The following is a 17,093-nucleotide window of genomic DNA, read 5'->3' on the forward strand; positions in this document are numbered from 1 at the left end:
GTCATAAGAAAGAAGGGAATGAAAATATAATCTTGAAGTTATATTGGTTTAAATGTTTTGTATATTTTTGTTTGTGTTTTGAATTTTTTGTTTTTCTGTTTTGTATTGTTTCTATTATATGTTTGGAAAACGAATAAAAATTATTAAAAAAAAAAATAAACTTAACAAGCAAAAAACTAAGGTTCTGGAAAAAAATTTGACCTCTTCGGAATCAGAAAGGTTTCAGAAAGAGACAGAATTACATGTGGTTAAAAAAGTAAAATACCTAGGGGTAAACATAACAGCGAAGAACATGAATTTATTTAAAGATAATTATGAAAAATGTTGATCTGAAATTAAAAGGGATCTAGATGTTTGGTCAAGACTGAAACTTTCCTTGTCAGGACGTATTGCTGCTATTAAGATGAATGTACTGCCAAAAATGTTGTTCTTGTTTCAAACGTTGCAGATTGTGGATAAAATGGAGTGTTTTGGGAGGTGGCAAAGAGATATCTCCAAATTTGTCTGGCAGGGCAAAAAGCCCAGAATTAAGTTTAAGATACTAACTGATGCTAAAGAAAGAGGGGGCTTTGCCCTGCCAGACTTAAAGCTGTACTATGAATCAGCAGCTTTCTGCTGGTTGAAAGATTGGCTACTTCTTGAAAACACTGATGTTTTAGATTTGGAAGGATTTAACAATGCTTTTGGTTGGCATGCATATCTGTGGTATGACAAGGTTAAAATACATAAGGCTTTCAAGAATCATGTTGTCAGAAAAGCAGTCTTTAATGTCTGGTCAAAGTATAAGGGTTTATTGGAAAACAAGACCCCAAGGTGGCTATCATCAATGGAGGCTAAGGCCCCGAAAAGACTCAATATGGAGGCCAAATGGCCGAAATATTGGGAAATAATAGAAAAAGATGGAGACAATTGGAGGTTGCAGAGTATGGAGAAACTAAAGGGGAAAGTGCGAGATTGGTTTCATTATGCACAGATTAAAGAAGCTTTTAAGTCAGATAAAAAATTAGGATTCCAGGTGGAAAAATCAAAGCTAGAAACAGAATTGTTAGAACCCAGCTCTAAGATACTTTCAAGAATGTATAACTTGCTGCTAAAATGGAATACACAGGATGAAACGGTCAAATCAGCGATGATAAAATGGGCACAGGACATAGGGTACAACATTATGTTTGCTGACTGGGAAAAGTTATGGACCACAGGTTTGAGATTTACGGCATGTAATGCCTTGAAAGAAAACATTATGAAAATGATATATAGGTGGTACATGACTCCAGTCAAGCTTGCAAAGATATACCATTTGTCTGACAATAAATGTTGGAAGTGCAAAGAAGCTGAAGGAACATTCTTTCACCTCTGGTGGACTTGCCCTAGAGTGAAGGCCTTCTGGGAAATGATATATAATGAGCTGAAAAAGGTATTTAAGTATACCTTCCCTAAGAAACCAGAGGCCTTTCTTTTAGGCATTGTCGGCCAGAGTGTGCAAAAGAAGGATCGAACTTTTTTTATGTACGCTACAACAGCAGCAAGGATACTCATCGCTAAATGCTGGAAAACTCAAGATCTGCCCACACTGGAAGAATGGCAGATGCAACTGATGGACTATATGGAATTGGCTGAGATGACTGGCAGAATCCGAGACCTGGGAGAAGAACTGGTGGAGGAGGACTGGAAGAAATTTAAGGATTATCTACAAAAACATTGTAAATTGCATGAATGTTAAGAAAGATGTAAGATTTGTAATAATACGGCTCCAACAAATTAGTAATAAGGAATATAAATTTGAGCGTAATTGAAAGAAAAGACAAATTTTGGATTAACAATATTCTAAAACTAAGATTTCAAAAGTGTGAGTTAAATTCTAAAATTTGAGATTTAATATTGGATAATTATATGATATGAATTGAAATAAGCAAACAATTTGCTAGCAAAATTTATGAGTTCAGAATGCAGGAACAAGAGATGTGAGGAAGTCCAAAGATGAGAATGAAATGTGGAGATTTGAAAAGACTATGTTACTGATGTATGTTTTTCTGTATTGTTCAAAAAATTGTTAATAAATATTATTAAAAAAAAAAATACAAGAGATGTATACATTTTTAAATAAACTATCAGATTCTATGCAGTTTACGAAATGATCTTTTGCAGTTGAACTGGGTTTTGGAGTAGTTTGCTGGTCCTGCTATATTTTTTGTGTGTCTGTCCAGCTTTTTAATTAGATTAGAAAAATAATGGCTTGCCACAGGGAAAGCTTAGCAGGGTACAACGCCTGCTGCGAGCAATTCCAATTAGTGTTGCTAATGACGTGTCAGCATTGCTCTGTCCCTTTGATTGTTTGCCAAAGAGAAGGCTTTTATGACAAACTGAGGAGAGCCAAACAAGGAAAAACAGAGAATACAGTGGATTAATTCAGCAAGCAGCAACTAGGTCAGTGGTTCTCAACATGTGAAGTGCTTCCATAGTGAAATATGGGGGAGGTTGGCGTTCCCCTGTGACATCTTCCTAGTATACTGTATGTTCTAACTGGGCCAGGAGGCAAAGTTCCAATGCTTGTGTTGATTGGCTGTGCCAGGGACCAATAGGGTGGCTATCAGTGTGTTCTCCAAAGCTTCCTTTTAAGGTAGTATGGTGGACTTACGTGCCCTATTTCCTATGTTTAAAAATTCATCACACGAAATGGTCCTGCTGAAGGGAGAAGTATCATATAATAAACCAGAGCATTCACATTAGTGTGTGGACTCCTGAAGCCCATCAGATGCAATTTTTAACTTCACCACTTTTTGAGGGAGTTATTATTTAAGTGAGGCTTCCAAAGGACTGAGCATCTGCATGAATGCTCCAGCTCACATGGTATCTCCTCAATGTAGCTATGGCAATGGGACTACTCTGTGTAGATATTTAAATGAATGAAATGGGGCTGTGGATCTCTGGGCCCGCTTCCTTTTCATGTATGTATGGGCAGGGTAGTTCGCAAACAGCTATGAATCAAGTCACCCCTGGTTTGAATATCATAAATTGACTGAGACCAACCTCAGACCTCTACTCCTCAAAATGAAGATAAAACTGCCCTCTCTTTACATGGGGGCTGTACAAATTACAGGAAGATAATATATGTGATATGCTCTGAACAGACTTGAAGCTCTGCATAAACACAATACTTAAATTGAATTACTTAATTCAATACATGTGTTGAGCTGGGGTGAGGAACCTAGGGTCTTCCAGATGTTGCAGGACTCTTGAACTCTCAATAGTATACTCCAGCAACTTCTAGAGGGCTACAGTTCCTCAGCCAACCCAGGACAATCATTTCAAGCCTTTAAAAAAATTATCTAACATGAGTTGTGCTGTTTTCCTAAAGTGTTTCATAGTCATCATTTTAGCAAACCTTACAAGAGTTGTGATGATATTATACCATTACATTATAGATGGGGGAGAACCTGAGAACCCAGTGAATTCATAGCCAAGGCAAGATTTGATCTATAGAACTCCCTGGTCTTCCGTCTCCACCTCCTTTACATTATCCCTAATGCAACACTGTGCTATGTGGGGTGATTGTGATATCTATCAGCACAAAAGTCTCATTTTTTCCACTTACGTTTTCCGAGTCTTGCACCGCCCAAGAACTGATCACGTAAACCAAACGATGCTTGATCCCAGACAGTTAAGTCCAGACAAGATTGCTGCAGCTGAGATGCGGTAACCCCATTAAAGACAAACAAGTGGTTCCATTGTGGCTGGGCTTGTTTCTTCAGCACAGGAGTCCTTTGTTTTAAGTCACGTTGCCCCAGGATGCAAAGGCAGCTTCCCAAAGAGAAAGTTAGAAACCATTCAGTGAGATTTATGACAGGGAAAAGGTGAGGGCACAATCCAGCTAAAGTTATGCATTTTCAGTCTCCTTGATTTCAGTGAGGAAGTTGAGCATGCCCCATTTGAAAGCAACAGGGACTTTAAAGTGCTCAACTTTGACTGAACTCTGCCCCTACTTTGCAGAACAAACCAGTATCTCATGGCACCTTGAAGTCTGACATTTATCGAGGCTTGAGATACAATTAATGCAGGCATCAAATGAAGCAGGCGCTAGCCTACAAAGGTTCATATACAATTCATGAATTGTTAAGGTACCAAAATACAATGCCATTTTTTTTCTTGCCACTGACTAACTAACGTAGCTACTCTTCTTGAATTACTTCAGGAAAGTTTTATAAAATACCTTACAATCCTTCAATTCTGTTGGTCTTTCTGTTTTTACTATAGGAGACTTTAAATAAAGCAGGGGTAAGGAACCTTCCTCCTGCCAACCTAGCAGTTTGAAAGCACGTCAAAGTGCAAGTAGATAAATAGGTACCGCTCCGGCGAGAAGGTAAATGGCGTTTCCGTGCGCTGCTCTGGTTCGCCAGAAGCGGCTTAGTCATGCTGGCCACATCACCCAGAAGCTGTATGCCGGCTCCCTTGGCCAATAAAGCAAGATGAACGCCGCTACCCCAGAGTCGGCCATGACTGGACCTAATGGTCAGGGGTCCCTTTACTCTTTACCTTTAAGGAACCTTCAGTGCATGGGCATAATTAAACCTGGCACATATCACAGTTTGGCCAGAGAGGCAGTTTTGCAGCTTTTCACCAAACCTTGCCCACCAAACCTTGCACGTGACGTCATAAATGACATTGGGTGGGCAGATAAGGGCATGGCCACAAAAGAACAACCATGAGCTTAACGTGAGCTCTTGACTGCTCCTTTGCATGTAGGGTTTACTGACAACATCAGTCAACTGATCAGTTGATCCCAGCTCATCAGGCTGTACTAACTGTACTAACTACCAGTACAGGGAGCCCCTTTGAACTTTGACAGGTGGGCAGGGCCTTTTGTCTGTTAATGCTGGTCCACAGGGAGGGGCCAGATTAAGCATCTGGTCCCTGGCTGGATCCAGTTCCCCACTCCTGAACTAAGGTCTTGTCCCTCATCCATACACACACACACACACACACACACACACACTTGTCTTCTTGACTTTGGCAGTTACAAGGCTGTACCATTTTGGGGCTGCTAATCACTACAATTCTTACTGGCCAGTATTACTGCTTCTAACCATTTCCCCAGGGGTAGCACACAAGGGACCTGCATGGACAGGTACCATTCCTGTGCCACAGTACAGTGCACATCATCCCCCATCTCTTGGCAAAAGCTCTTTGCCTTTCATGACAAGTAGCTTCAGGGGGATTTTGCAGTGAAAAGCAGCGGGCAAGAAAAGAGTTAAGCACCTCCTCATTCTACTGCATCATTAGCTATGCCCAATTGTTTTTCTTTCCTTTTTTCAAAGAAAGTGTCAGGATTCTGTTATACATGTTTAAACTGGCTAAACTAAGTCTGGGAGGAAGGGAATACTAAGGCTGTGAAAGCTGTCTCCTCTTTATATTCTCCCATACAGACAAGGCCGGCGTTTCTTAGAAATGCATGTCTGCCACCCTTTTGGCCAAAATCAGGACCTGACATGCATGCGACTAGAAAGGAATCCAGCCTCTGGAAGAATGAAGCTGCATGCTCCTGGCAACTCTCTTTGCAGGAAGAAGGCAGCTACATTTTGCATCACTTACAGTTACTAGCCAACTGAAGATTTCAACCTTGATCACACCTTTGTCTTCAAGGCCTTTTTGGTGAGAAGGTGATGCTGCCAATTGATATAACATTCTTATCTTGTACATATTTTTACTTCCTCCATCTCAGTCATCTGTCAACTACAAGCTAACCACCATGGTCACTATATCTTTTTGCATTTTAAACCCAAGTCACAGAATTGGACCAATCTTGGGCTCACTCTGTGATGCCCAGAAATATTCTGCCATGCAGATGATAATGTCTACAATCCACCTATAGTTAAACAGCTTTAATGCCATCATTTTGACAGGAGATATTTAAGCCCATACTTAACTATTCCCACTGAAATGAGAAGAATTGCAAAGGGTGTACCAGTGGTTTGTTGAGCATAAGGTTAAGCTGCACACACTTAACAGTTACCTGATTTTACATATAAGGTTTTCTCTTAAACTAACTTTCAAAAAGTTTAATGCATGATAAATAATAAAACAATTACATTTTAAACAGCATTGCAAACCATACCCTTTAACAAATGTGTTCAATAGGCCATCAGGTCTTAGCATAGGCAAGTTGTGGGCTCCAAGAACTAGAAGTTGAAGCTGGTACTCAGGATGTGCTTTTTCTTCCATCCCTGAAAGAGGGCAGAAACCAGCAGAGAGTCATCACAGTGTTTAGGGTAAAATGTCTAGGTGCTATCAGCTGCCAAGGAGATTATGAAAAGAAGACCAAAATGCTACAATATCTTACAGACTAACACAAACCCCCAACCTGCCATGCTAGAGGGAGGTTTGGAGGGGAAGTGTCCTTTCATATAGCCCCACCACTGGCAAGAGAGTTTTGTTGATGAGGAACACTCCAATGTGCCCTCCCAAATGGCAGACAGTGGAGATTCCAGAAACAGAGTGCTGCAGGAGTGTGGAGAGAAAGGGACGGGCTGGGCAGGCACAGGATGTGCTGGATCTTGAGCAGGCCCTGCTGCTGTCAGGAACAGTCCTGATCTGGGTCTCTTTGCTGTACCAGCCAGGAGCTGGCATAGTATTTTTCCTGACCCCACCCACCTTCCAGTGCCAGCAGTGAAACAGTGATAGCTAGGCTACTCCATTGAGACCTACTACTGCTAGTCAAGGGTTTGGATTGCTCCCTAAATAGTTTAGTGTGGGGGCAGCAAATAAAAAAAAGTGGGTGCCTGCACCCACACACAGCACTCAGAATCACCCACTTTAGGCAGTTGCCTTATTCTGTCTGATAGTAGGGCAAGTCCTGTGCCAGAGATGAATTAAGACTAATGACTTCCATCATAATCCATAGAATCATCAACACTGCTAGAAGCCACATCACAAATGGTGAATGCTATGCAAGAGCTATTTGGCAGTCTAAATCCTTAGTGTGATAAAAACCTAAGACCCAGGGACAGAGGGCTGAGTATATGTGTTGTTGCTGTGCCCCATGACAGTCATTTTGTGTTTTGCCACACACCCCACAGCAGCCATTTTGTGACCAGTGCCCACAAACTTTCCTTAAAATTCCAAATATGTCCACTGGCCCAAAAAGGTTGGCGATCCCTAAACAAGTGAATGTCACTTTTGAGGACTTTACATAAACTGACACAGAGTTTTAATAGCAAAGTTAATACATACGGTGCTTTGTATTTTCTTTCCCATGCTCACCATATTGGAACTTGTTATGTAGGGAAGGTGAAACCAGCTTTGCACGCACCAGAAGTTCTCCACTGTACTGGAGTACATTATCTCCAGGCTTTTCGGGCTATACAGAAGTTGAGAGAAGAATACACACAAACATAGTTGACAGCTTGTGATTGCCCTGTGCCTTTCCTCTCTTCTCATAATTAATTCATATAATCAGTTGTGACATTATTCTCAAATGATAAACAGGTCAAGCCTGAAAGTCTACCTGCAATAATCACAGTTATTAGACACTAACAGGAATAACTGATCTCATATTTCAATGACCCCATACTATAAAACTGAATAAGCAGCTAAACTTTCATCTAGGGCAAGACCACGGATCCATAATTTTCTTTTTGTTCCAGTTACAGATAGGTAGCCATGTTGGTCTGCCATAGTCAAAACAAAATAAAAAAATTCCTTCCAGTAGCACCTTAAAGACCAACTAAGTTAGATAAAACCACAGCGGACTTTGCTACCAAACTCTGCCAATTTGTCCTTACCCACAACAACTTCAAATTCGGTGATGACCTGTTCCTTCAGATCAGCGGCACAGCAATGGGCACCCGCATGGCTCCACAGTATGCCAACATCTTCATGGCGGATTTAGAACAACGTTTCCTAAACTCCTACCCACTCAAACCTCTCTTGTACCTGCGATACATTGATGATATTTTTATCATCTGGACACATGGTCAACAGACCCTGGACACCTTCCACCAGAAATTCAATGATTTTTACCCCACAATCAACCTAACAATGAATCAATCTATGCAAGAAATACATTTTTTGGACACTACTATAAAAATACAGGATGGGCGCATAGACACCACCTTATACCGTAAACCAACTGACCGACAAACATATCTACATGCCTCTAGCTACCATCCCAAACATACCAAACAGTCCATTGTATATAGCCAGGCACTACGTTACAGCCGCATCTGTTCCAATTCTACAGACAGAGACTCTCACCTAAGAGATCTACAGCAAACCTTTTTAGAACTAAAATACCCAGCAGATGAAGTCAGACAACAGATCAACAGAGCCAGACTGATACCCAGAGAGAACTTGCTGCAAGACAGACCCAAAAAAGAAAATAACAGAACACCTCTAGTCATCACATACAGCTCCCAAGTTAAAACAGTACAACGCATCATCAGAGATCTACAACCTCTCCTGGACAATGACAGTTCTCTTTCTTAAGCTCTGGGAGGAAGACCTTTCATTGCCTACAGACAGCCACCCAATCTTAAACAACTCCTAACCCACAATAATACTACAACCAGACTTAACACGGACACTGGCACCAGAGCCTGCAATAAACCCAGATGCCAACTTTGCTGCCACATACACCCGGACAACACCATTACTGGCCCCAACAACATCACACATACCATCTCGGGACTATTTAATTGCTCATCGTCTAACATTGTGTATGCCATCAAATGCCAACAGTGTCCTTCAGCTCTCTATATTGGACAAACAGGCCAAACCTTACGCCAAAGAATAAACGGACATAAATCTGACATCAGGAATCACAAGACAGAGAAACCAGTAGGAGAACACTTCAATCTCCCAGGACATTCTATACAAGATCTCAAAGTAGCTGTTCTATTACAAAGGAATTTCAGAAATAGACTGGAAAGAGAAGCTGCTGAATTGCAACTTGTTACCAAACTTAAAACCATGGAGAGACCTGGTCTGAACAAAGACATTGGATTCTTATCTCATTATACATGACAAAGCCATTTTTCACCTTCTCACCCCTTGCTTTTTCCTGTAAGACCTATTGCAGTCGTTAAGAGTCGTCAACAGGCTCATCACAGCTATCTGCCAATCACCCAATCCCACCACCCTTCTGAGTAATACCCCTCCCCACCTTCTCACTATATAGAAGGGTCTGGTGACTTCTGTTTCAGTGTATCTGAAGAAGTGTGCATGCACATGAAAGCTCATACCAAGAACTAACTTAGTTGGTCTTTAAGGTGCTACTGGAAGGAATTTTTTTATTTTGTTTTTTCTTTTTGTTAAAAATATAGTGACAGGTTAGGAGGTGACTCGAGGTGACTCAGCTATCAGGATGAATGTCTAAAGACTTAATCAATTTCTTTGATGACACTATCCATCTCATTATAGTGGACAAAGTAAGTTTGCATCAGAATGTTGGGATTTAAAAGCATACACTGTATATTCATATACAAACATACTTCTCTCTCTCTCTCTCTGTGTGTGTGTGTGTGTGTGTGTGTGTGTGTGTGTGTGTTTGCTGGAAAATATGTAGCTCTAATACAAAGCTGGAGTCACCTTTGCTTTGAGTTGATACCAGTTGAATGACTGAGTTGAACTGTCTTCAAAATCCCAAGATTCAAATGGGATCACCACTTCTCCAAGGAATACTCGATGTCTAAAAGTTCCAGCATGCCATACAGATATTTGCAGTTGTCGAGTTTCCAGCTGCGAGTATTCAATCTTGTACTGTAAGCATCAAAAGTACCACAGTGAAATGCATAAGACTAACATATTTTTATGAAGTTGCAGCATTAAAATCTGCCAGATTAATGAAGGAATTCCCTCTGCTGTATAGCTATTAAAGATAAATGAGTGCTGTGCTCCAGTAAGATCAACCCATTGTGGTCTACTCACCTGGTGAGTCAGTTAATGTTTTAAAAGAAATCTGCCCATGTACTTAATCAGCATCAAAGCATGCAAATATCTTCTGAAAGTTCAGAAATCAAGTACAATTCCCTCCCTTTATGATATAAGGATGAGTATCCTGAAACACTGCACTGATGCATCACAGCAACAGCTAGTGGTACTGACTTTTCATAATGCCTTTTAATGTAAGAGTTGAATTTTTTTTTTAAGTTAGCAAGTTCAAACAGCACATGTTTGAGACATTCATTGTGAAAAGAGGAAGCTGGCACAATAGATTTTAATTCCTTTCAACTTCATAAATATTCCATCCAAATCATGATTCTCTTCCTTTAACCTTTGAAAGAAGAGACATTTGCTCAGGCTCTTAAAAGCAAATAGTTGTCCTTTGAACAATACACAACCTTATTTTGGTTAGGATTTTTTCAAGTGCAGTCTATATAGCTTTGGCCACATCATAATTCAGAAGACAGGCAGCTATTTTAATAGAGCTATTTAAAGGCCAGGCTGATTCTAATATATTGGAAATATATCAGTATACCGATGATACCCAAGCTGAATCAATCCAAGTTATGCAGTGAATCTGTGCAAGTGCTGTGCTGGTATCTGGAGGTACTAATGGGCTGGATGAAGGCCAATAAACTGAAGGTGAATCCCAACAAGATGGAGGCACTCTTGGTGGGAAATTGGGGAATAAACCTGTCAGGATGTGGTTAAACTCCTTCTGGAGAAGCAGGTCCATAACTTGGGGGTACTTCTTATCCAGCTTTGTCACTTGAGACCCAAGTGGCTTCCATGGCTAGTAGTGCCTATTGCCAACTCTGGCCAATTCACCAGCAGCGCCCCTTCCTGGGTCAAGATAGCTTAGCCACACAGTGGCCCAAGATAGCTTAGCCACACAGTGGCCCAAGATAGCTTAGCCACACAGTGGCCCAAGATAGCTTAGCCACACAGTGGCCCATGTTCTAGTGACTGCTAGGACAGACTTCTGCAATGTGTTCTACATGGTGCAATCTCTGAAGATGGTCCAGAAGCTGCAGCTAGTGCAGAATGCTACCACTAGGCTACTCTGTGGTATGAAGAGCCAAAATCATATTACACCTGTCCTTCAGAAGTTGTGCTGGTTGCCTATTCACTACTGGGTTCAATTCAAGTTACTAATGATAGCATATATTGACTTAGGTCCCAAACACTTAAAGGATAGCCTCCTCCTATATACACCTATTTGGCCAGATATAGGGAAGGCCCTTCTCATGGCCCCATTGATGGGCACAGCCCCATGTATAGAGCTATAGGATAGGATCTTCTCCATGGCAATGCCTCAGTAATGGAACTTCTTTTGGAGATATGATTCACAATCTCTTCACAAAGGCATTCAGGTGAGGACTGTGGGCCAAATGTTTATTTTAACCTACTGCTGAACTGTTTAAATGCTTTAACTGGGTGACTGCTATCAATTTTATATGTGGTTTCATCTTTTAGTTAAGCACCATTGTTAGTTAGTTTGATTTATTACGGCCATTGGCCCATATCGAAAACAATATCTCCTTCGCAGGAAGCTCTGCTTCTAGATCCACTAAAAGCAGGAGTTTAGCTGTGCACAAGAGCGAGGGTAAGAGTGGGGAACGTAGAAATCTGGATTATAAATGTTGCTTAGTGTACCTTTAATGTTTCTTGGAAGGTTGGATCCAATGTGTTCTTTTTCACAGAGGTCTTCCGTTTACTCTGAGAAGATTTATCAGGCAGCAAGCGAGTCTTGACGTACCTTGCAATCAGAGATGGAAACAGCAGTTAAGAGCCGAAGAAAGAGAGGGAGAGGAAATGAAACCACGTGCTTCCTACTACTTAATCTCTGTAGCATTTACTGATATATGTTTTCCTTGCAGCATTCTAGGCCTTTCTACATTATCAGTTTATTGTTAGCTGCACACATCAATATATATTCCCTCAAGCTAGCTGTTCCATAAATATTACATTTTCTGAGCCTTCAAAATGTAGTCTTTTGCACCTGAGGAAGAATAGAAGATTACCCCCAGCTACCACTGAGGGAATTCTTGTGCATCCATGATGATTTGTGTCTATGATGCTATTGGAGCAGTTATATGCAAACCCCCTTTTAATACTGCTTATGCTGCCAAATGTTTTGGGGCAGACATACTGCTTCATCTCTAGTCTTGTACACCCCATAGTTTCCTGATGAAATCCTGTAACTTTTCATACCACAAAATAACCCAAAGTGGTTGTTATTTTGTCCTGCTTTCACTGAGTTACAGTGTAAGAGGGCTCCTCTAAATGGCAATAATGAAACCCAGGATCACACTCAGTCAGTACAGCAGGAGACTCTTAATCTCAGGGTTGTGGGTTCAACCCCAACATTGGGCAAAAAATTCCTGCATTGCAAGGGGTTGAACTAGATGACCCTTGTGGTCCCTTCCAACTCTACAATTCTGTGATTCTAACTAATAAAGCAGAATGAAGTGTGGAAAGTCCAGTATAAAGTCACCACTAAAGCACATCTTTTTGCATCAGTGCCATGTTGCAGAATATATTCACACACCAGAAGCCACTGATCTGGAGGAGCTCTGAGTTTCTTTTTTTTAAGTGTGCAGGTGCAGAATTCCCTGCTATTACTCAACCCAGCACTATCATACAAACCTTTTATTAAGCCTGCCCCCCCCCCTCTGCTCAAAGGATGACTTAACATGAGGCTCAAGTGCTACTCATTACACACATGCTTCTTAAAAAGCGAAACATCTTGCTTTAATCCTAGCTTTAGCATAGTCAAAGAGTAGAAAGGGCTCTTGAGGTTCAACATGACTACAACCCTGCAATTAAAGTCAGAATCTTAAACACTTATTCCAGAGTAAACTCCATGGAACTCAGTGGAACTTATGCCCAAGTAAAAATGTCTGTGGCTGGGCTTTCAAGCTATCTGGGCTTAAACAATCCTCACAAAGATACTTCCAGGGAAGTCCAGGCTAGACTCTACTTGATAAAAATCCATTTCCCTGGAAGTAATTTCTACAGTTTCACTTCTTAAAATCATTACAACAGCCTGTAGCCCCCTGATGGTCAGTAAGAGTTTGCAGTGAAATAAACTTCTGCAACTACATCCAAGCATACCTAGATATTTTAGTCTGCATCGATCTGTAACCTCTCTGGTTTCTGAACAGCATGGGAAATAGTTGTTTTCCCCTTCTGCTTGATGAATGTATGTATGTATGTAAACTATGAGGGACGTGGGTGGCGCTGTGGTCTAAACCACAGAGCCTAGGGCTTGCCGATCAGAAGGTTGGCAGTTCGAATCACCGTGACGAGGTGAGCTCCTGTTGCTCAGTCCCAGCTCCTGCCCACCTAGCAATTCGAAAGCACATCAAAGTGCAAGTAGATAAATAGGTACCGCTCCAGCGGGAAGGTAAACGGCGTTTCCATGCGCTGCTCTGGTTCGCCAGAAGCAGCTTAGTCATGCCGGCTCCCTCAGCCAATAAAGTGAGATGGGATCCCTTTTATGTAAACTATATAAATAATCTACCTATTTTCTTTTAATTGACAGAGGGCCATAACACAGCAACAAAAGTCTATACCAAACGATTTCCCCAGTCTGGTTCCATTGTCCAATGCAATTTTTAAGTGTGAACATCCAACATAAATATTCTTGGTTGAAGCATGATCCACTTTGCCTCTTGTCCTTCATACAGGCTTTAGTTATCAGTCATCCCACCTCATCTTTTTGGTAGCCATTTATATGAAAACTGAAAACCACTCCAAAGAAGGAGGGAGGGATGTTTGCAGGAGTCAAAGCTTCAAGCCCCAATTTTACTTGTATCAGAATTTCATGCCACAGGCTTTGGAAAGATAAGCCTAGACAAACTTACGGATTGCATTTTTTCTTTTTCTCCTCTCCATAAGCCAAGTTCTTGCAGGCTCTGATATATACCTCTAAAATGCCAGATTTGAAGAGATATCTGATGGCAACTTCTATCTCACCGCTGACATCAGCTTGCTCAAAGTTGCCAGCCTCAGTGCAAGTGCTGTTAATGCTGAATAAACTACCCTGTAATGAAGAAAATGAATTAATGCAATGAAAAAAGACATAATTGCTTGCTCTATAGGGTTAACAGTGGTGCATGATAATGTAAGAGCCTTGAAATATTACAACCATCTTCATTTCTTTAATAACAACAACTATTATTATTGTTATTGTTATTATATTTGTACTCCACCCATCTGCCATCTTTATCATAAGATTCCTTGTGTTTCTGGAATTCCCCAAAGATAAGCAATATGTTGTCCAATATAGAACATCACTACATTTCTCTGTGAATTTTCCACTGTTAGATTACAAGCAGTGAATTGCTAAGCTTCTACAATCTAACACAGTGACAAAAAAAATGAGTTAAGGAAGAAGTGTGTGTGTGTGTGTGTGTGTGTAATATCTATAACTTTCTTAAATTATTTTTCTATAATTTCCCCCCTTAACTGAGTTTTCTGGTCACAGAGTTTTTGGTTAAGAGTTACTTTTCCCTTAAGCTGCTTGCATATTTCCTTCCGTAGTGAACATAGGATGAAAACAGGATCACTACTTACACTTAGTTTTCCTGAAGAAAATAGGTCACTTATGGCACTGGATGGAATTAGCTCTTCACTGGATTTCCTTTTGGCAGCAACTCCATTGACACCTTGATCTCCACTTATGAGCCGTTGAAGACTTGGGGCATCATTTACCTGTAGAGAGATGTACTAATGGGTTTCTATTACTTTCCTCAATTAACTGTTCTCTGAAAATAGCTGCCCACTCCAGCAAATTGCAGCAGGTACAAGACATGCACTCATGCAGTGTATTCTCCCATTTCAAAGGATTTCCCCATGTACTTCAATGGAGGAACACAGATTTGCAAGGATATTCATTTACAACTATGGTTACCCCTCCATTAAAGTTCATAGGGCAACTTGCAGTTCACATGGACACTTCTTCTGATTTACATTCACTAGTCTTGGGGGGATCGGTGGGGAGGGAAATAAAACAAGTAATTCCTAATTATAAATCATCACAATCAAGAAAGGAGAAACTATGTGTATTTTATTCCATTCAAAGAATCTTCTGTGTTTTCCGGGAGCAGAATTAGCAGAGTTTACTTTCAAGTGCAGAAAGCTAACCCCTGTGTGTATATTTGCTTGTAAACAGGCCTTTAAAATATACTGAATATATATCCTACTGAATACCCTGGATGAAATATCAATGGCAGTGTCAGACAGGCTTCTCCTCTCCTTCTTTGGATCCATTGCTTGCCCATAATCTGTTGTTAGCAACCCTTTCTCGGCTGTCATATCATTCTGGGACTTTGATATTTCTAGAATTAATAAAAGGAGAATTAAAAAAACAAAAAAACCCATCAAACATACTCAGTTTGTTTATGAAGTTAATCTATGGTCTTGTACACTACTTTGTACTATGCAAAAGATAATATTAGATTCATAACTGAAAGCATGGCTGATATTTATGATACAATGAACACACAAAATTGAGGTGTGAAGGAAGGGTCAGGTTTTCAAGACCTGATATAAACCTACTAATAAAGAAATCAAAGTATTGCCATAAACTGGGAATGTACAATACCCATATTTCCCCTAGGATTAGTCCCATATAGGTGAATAACATTATTTCATTGTATGTAATACTGTCCTTATCACAAAGAATATCAGAGACTACATGTCATTTTGATACTGGAAGACAGGGCCTTGAGCGCTTTTAAGTCCACAAAAGAAAGGAAATTCTGAGTCATGTCTGACTTATGAAACCATCCCATCATTACCCTTTATAACAATCAATATTTGTTTACCCATTGCTTGCAGTAAATGGCCCATGAGACACACAAACAGTTAAATCAAATCTGATCATCTCAGATCATGTCTGTTTAGTTATTATTCACTGTCTGTGCCCATAAGCTGAGGGGCAGCTGCTGGTGGAGCAGCATATAAAAGCTTCTGTTTAGAGCCTCTCCACAAAAACACAAGGCCAGATATTGTTTGATGCTCTGTTGACATTTCCAACATGGGTGATACTGGAAAAGAGCTTAAACATACTGAAGTACAAAATGCAGAATTGATTACAGAACTGAACCAATGAGTGTAAGAGCAGAAAGTGTATTATGTCCAACAATCTGTTTTCTACAGCAAGCTCCTGTATTTGTTATAACAATGAATAAAAATGTCAATTGCAGGGAGGGGAAGTCTTGTTCCAGACATGCTCTTAGGCTGTGTATGCACTATACCTTTCAAGCACATTCAAGGCACATTCCCCCCCCCCCTCAAAGAATTTTGGACACTGTAGTTTGTTAAAGGTTGCTGGGAATTGTAATTCTGTGAGTCTACAGTGTCCAGAATTCTTTGAGAAGAAAAATGGGCTTTGAATGTGCTAAGATACAGGATATATGCAGCCTTAGAGAGGCATATATGCAATCTTAATTTACAGGACAGCATTGGAATTTACATTTGAAGAAACTGGCTAGAACACATCACATTAGGTCACCTCAGCTTTGAACACAACACAGCTAGAAGTTAGTCCCATTTCAGTGGAACACAGTCCTTCCAAGAAAGGGGTTCTCTGTTACTGACAACTTTGATGCACAACAAGTCTGGAGTACTGAAAACAGGAATAATGCTAACTGTCATTACACTGCAGTAGTACCTACTGTAAGTTTTCAAGTTACACATAGGGTAGTTATACATATGGGTCACATTCAGTGTTTTTCTAAAAAAAAATGTTTAGGGGTACTCTCATTTTCCTACTCATATTGAAATACTGCCCCTCAATGAGGCCAAAACTAGATTCACAAAATGTTTAAGGGTATGCATACCCCCATGTCCCCCCAGAAAAAAGCACTGGTCACATTACATAGTGGTTTTCAACCTGTGTTCCAGAAAGCCTGGGGTTCCCCAGAAGTTTATCTTGGATTATTTGACCAATAAATAAAAAAGAAACCCCAAAACCCCACACCAAGAAAAACAACTTGTCCTCCATTATCAATTTTTCATTATCATGTGAGAGATGCAGCAACAGAAAGGGTTGGCCGAGTTCTAGCTGGTCCTCTTGGTTTATGCAAACGTGTGTGTGTTGTACAGTACCTGCACACCTATTCCTGGGTATGCACAAGGTCATTTATTTA

General features: G+C 40.5%; 1 protein-coding gene across 7 annotated transcripts in view; it reads right to left on the reverse strand.

The window, feature by feature from the left end:
* The window catches only part of SYTL3 (synaptotagmin like 3), a 47,927-nt gene that overhangs the window by 8,558 nt on the left and 22,276 nt on the right, over positions 1 to 17,093 (reverse strand). For 6 of the 7 annotated variants that reach the window (XM_079971875.1, XM_079971873.1, XM_079971876.1 and 3 more), the window contains 8 exons: positions 15,151 to 15,278; positions 14,515 to 14,652; positions 13,803 to 13,981; positions 11,590 to 11,692; positions 9,580 to 9,750; positions 7,225 to 7,351; positions 6,110 to 6,218; positions 3,593 to 3,798 (listed from right to left, as the gene is read on the reverse strand). In XM_079971875.1, the coding sequence (XP_079828001.1) occupies positions 3,593 to 3,798; positions 6,110 to 6,218; positions 7,225 to 7,351; positions 9,580 to 9,750; positions 11,590 to 11,692; positions 13,803 to 13,981; positions 14,515 to 14,652; positions 15,151 to 15,278 (1,161 nt within the window). The remainder of the gene's footprint in view (positions 1 to 3,592; positions 3,799 to 6,109; positions 6,219 to 7,224; positions 7,352 to 9,579; positions 9,751 to 11,589; positions 11,693 to 13,802; positions 13,982 to 14,514; positions 14,653 to 15,150; positions 15,279 to 17,093) is intronic. The other variant, XM_079971877.1, reaches the window with a different exon arrangement.

This window comes from Podarcis cretensis, assembly GCF_951804945.1.
Source record: "Podarcis cretensis genome assembly, chromosome: 3".
Lineage (NCBI taxonomy): Eukaryota > Metazoa > Chordata > Lepidosauria > Squamata > Lacertidae > Podarcis > Podarcis cretensis.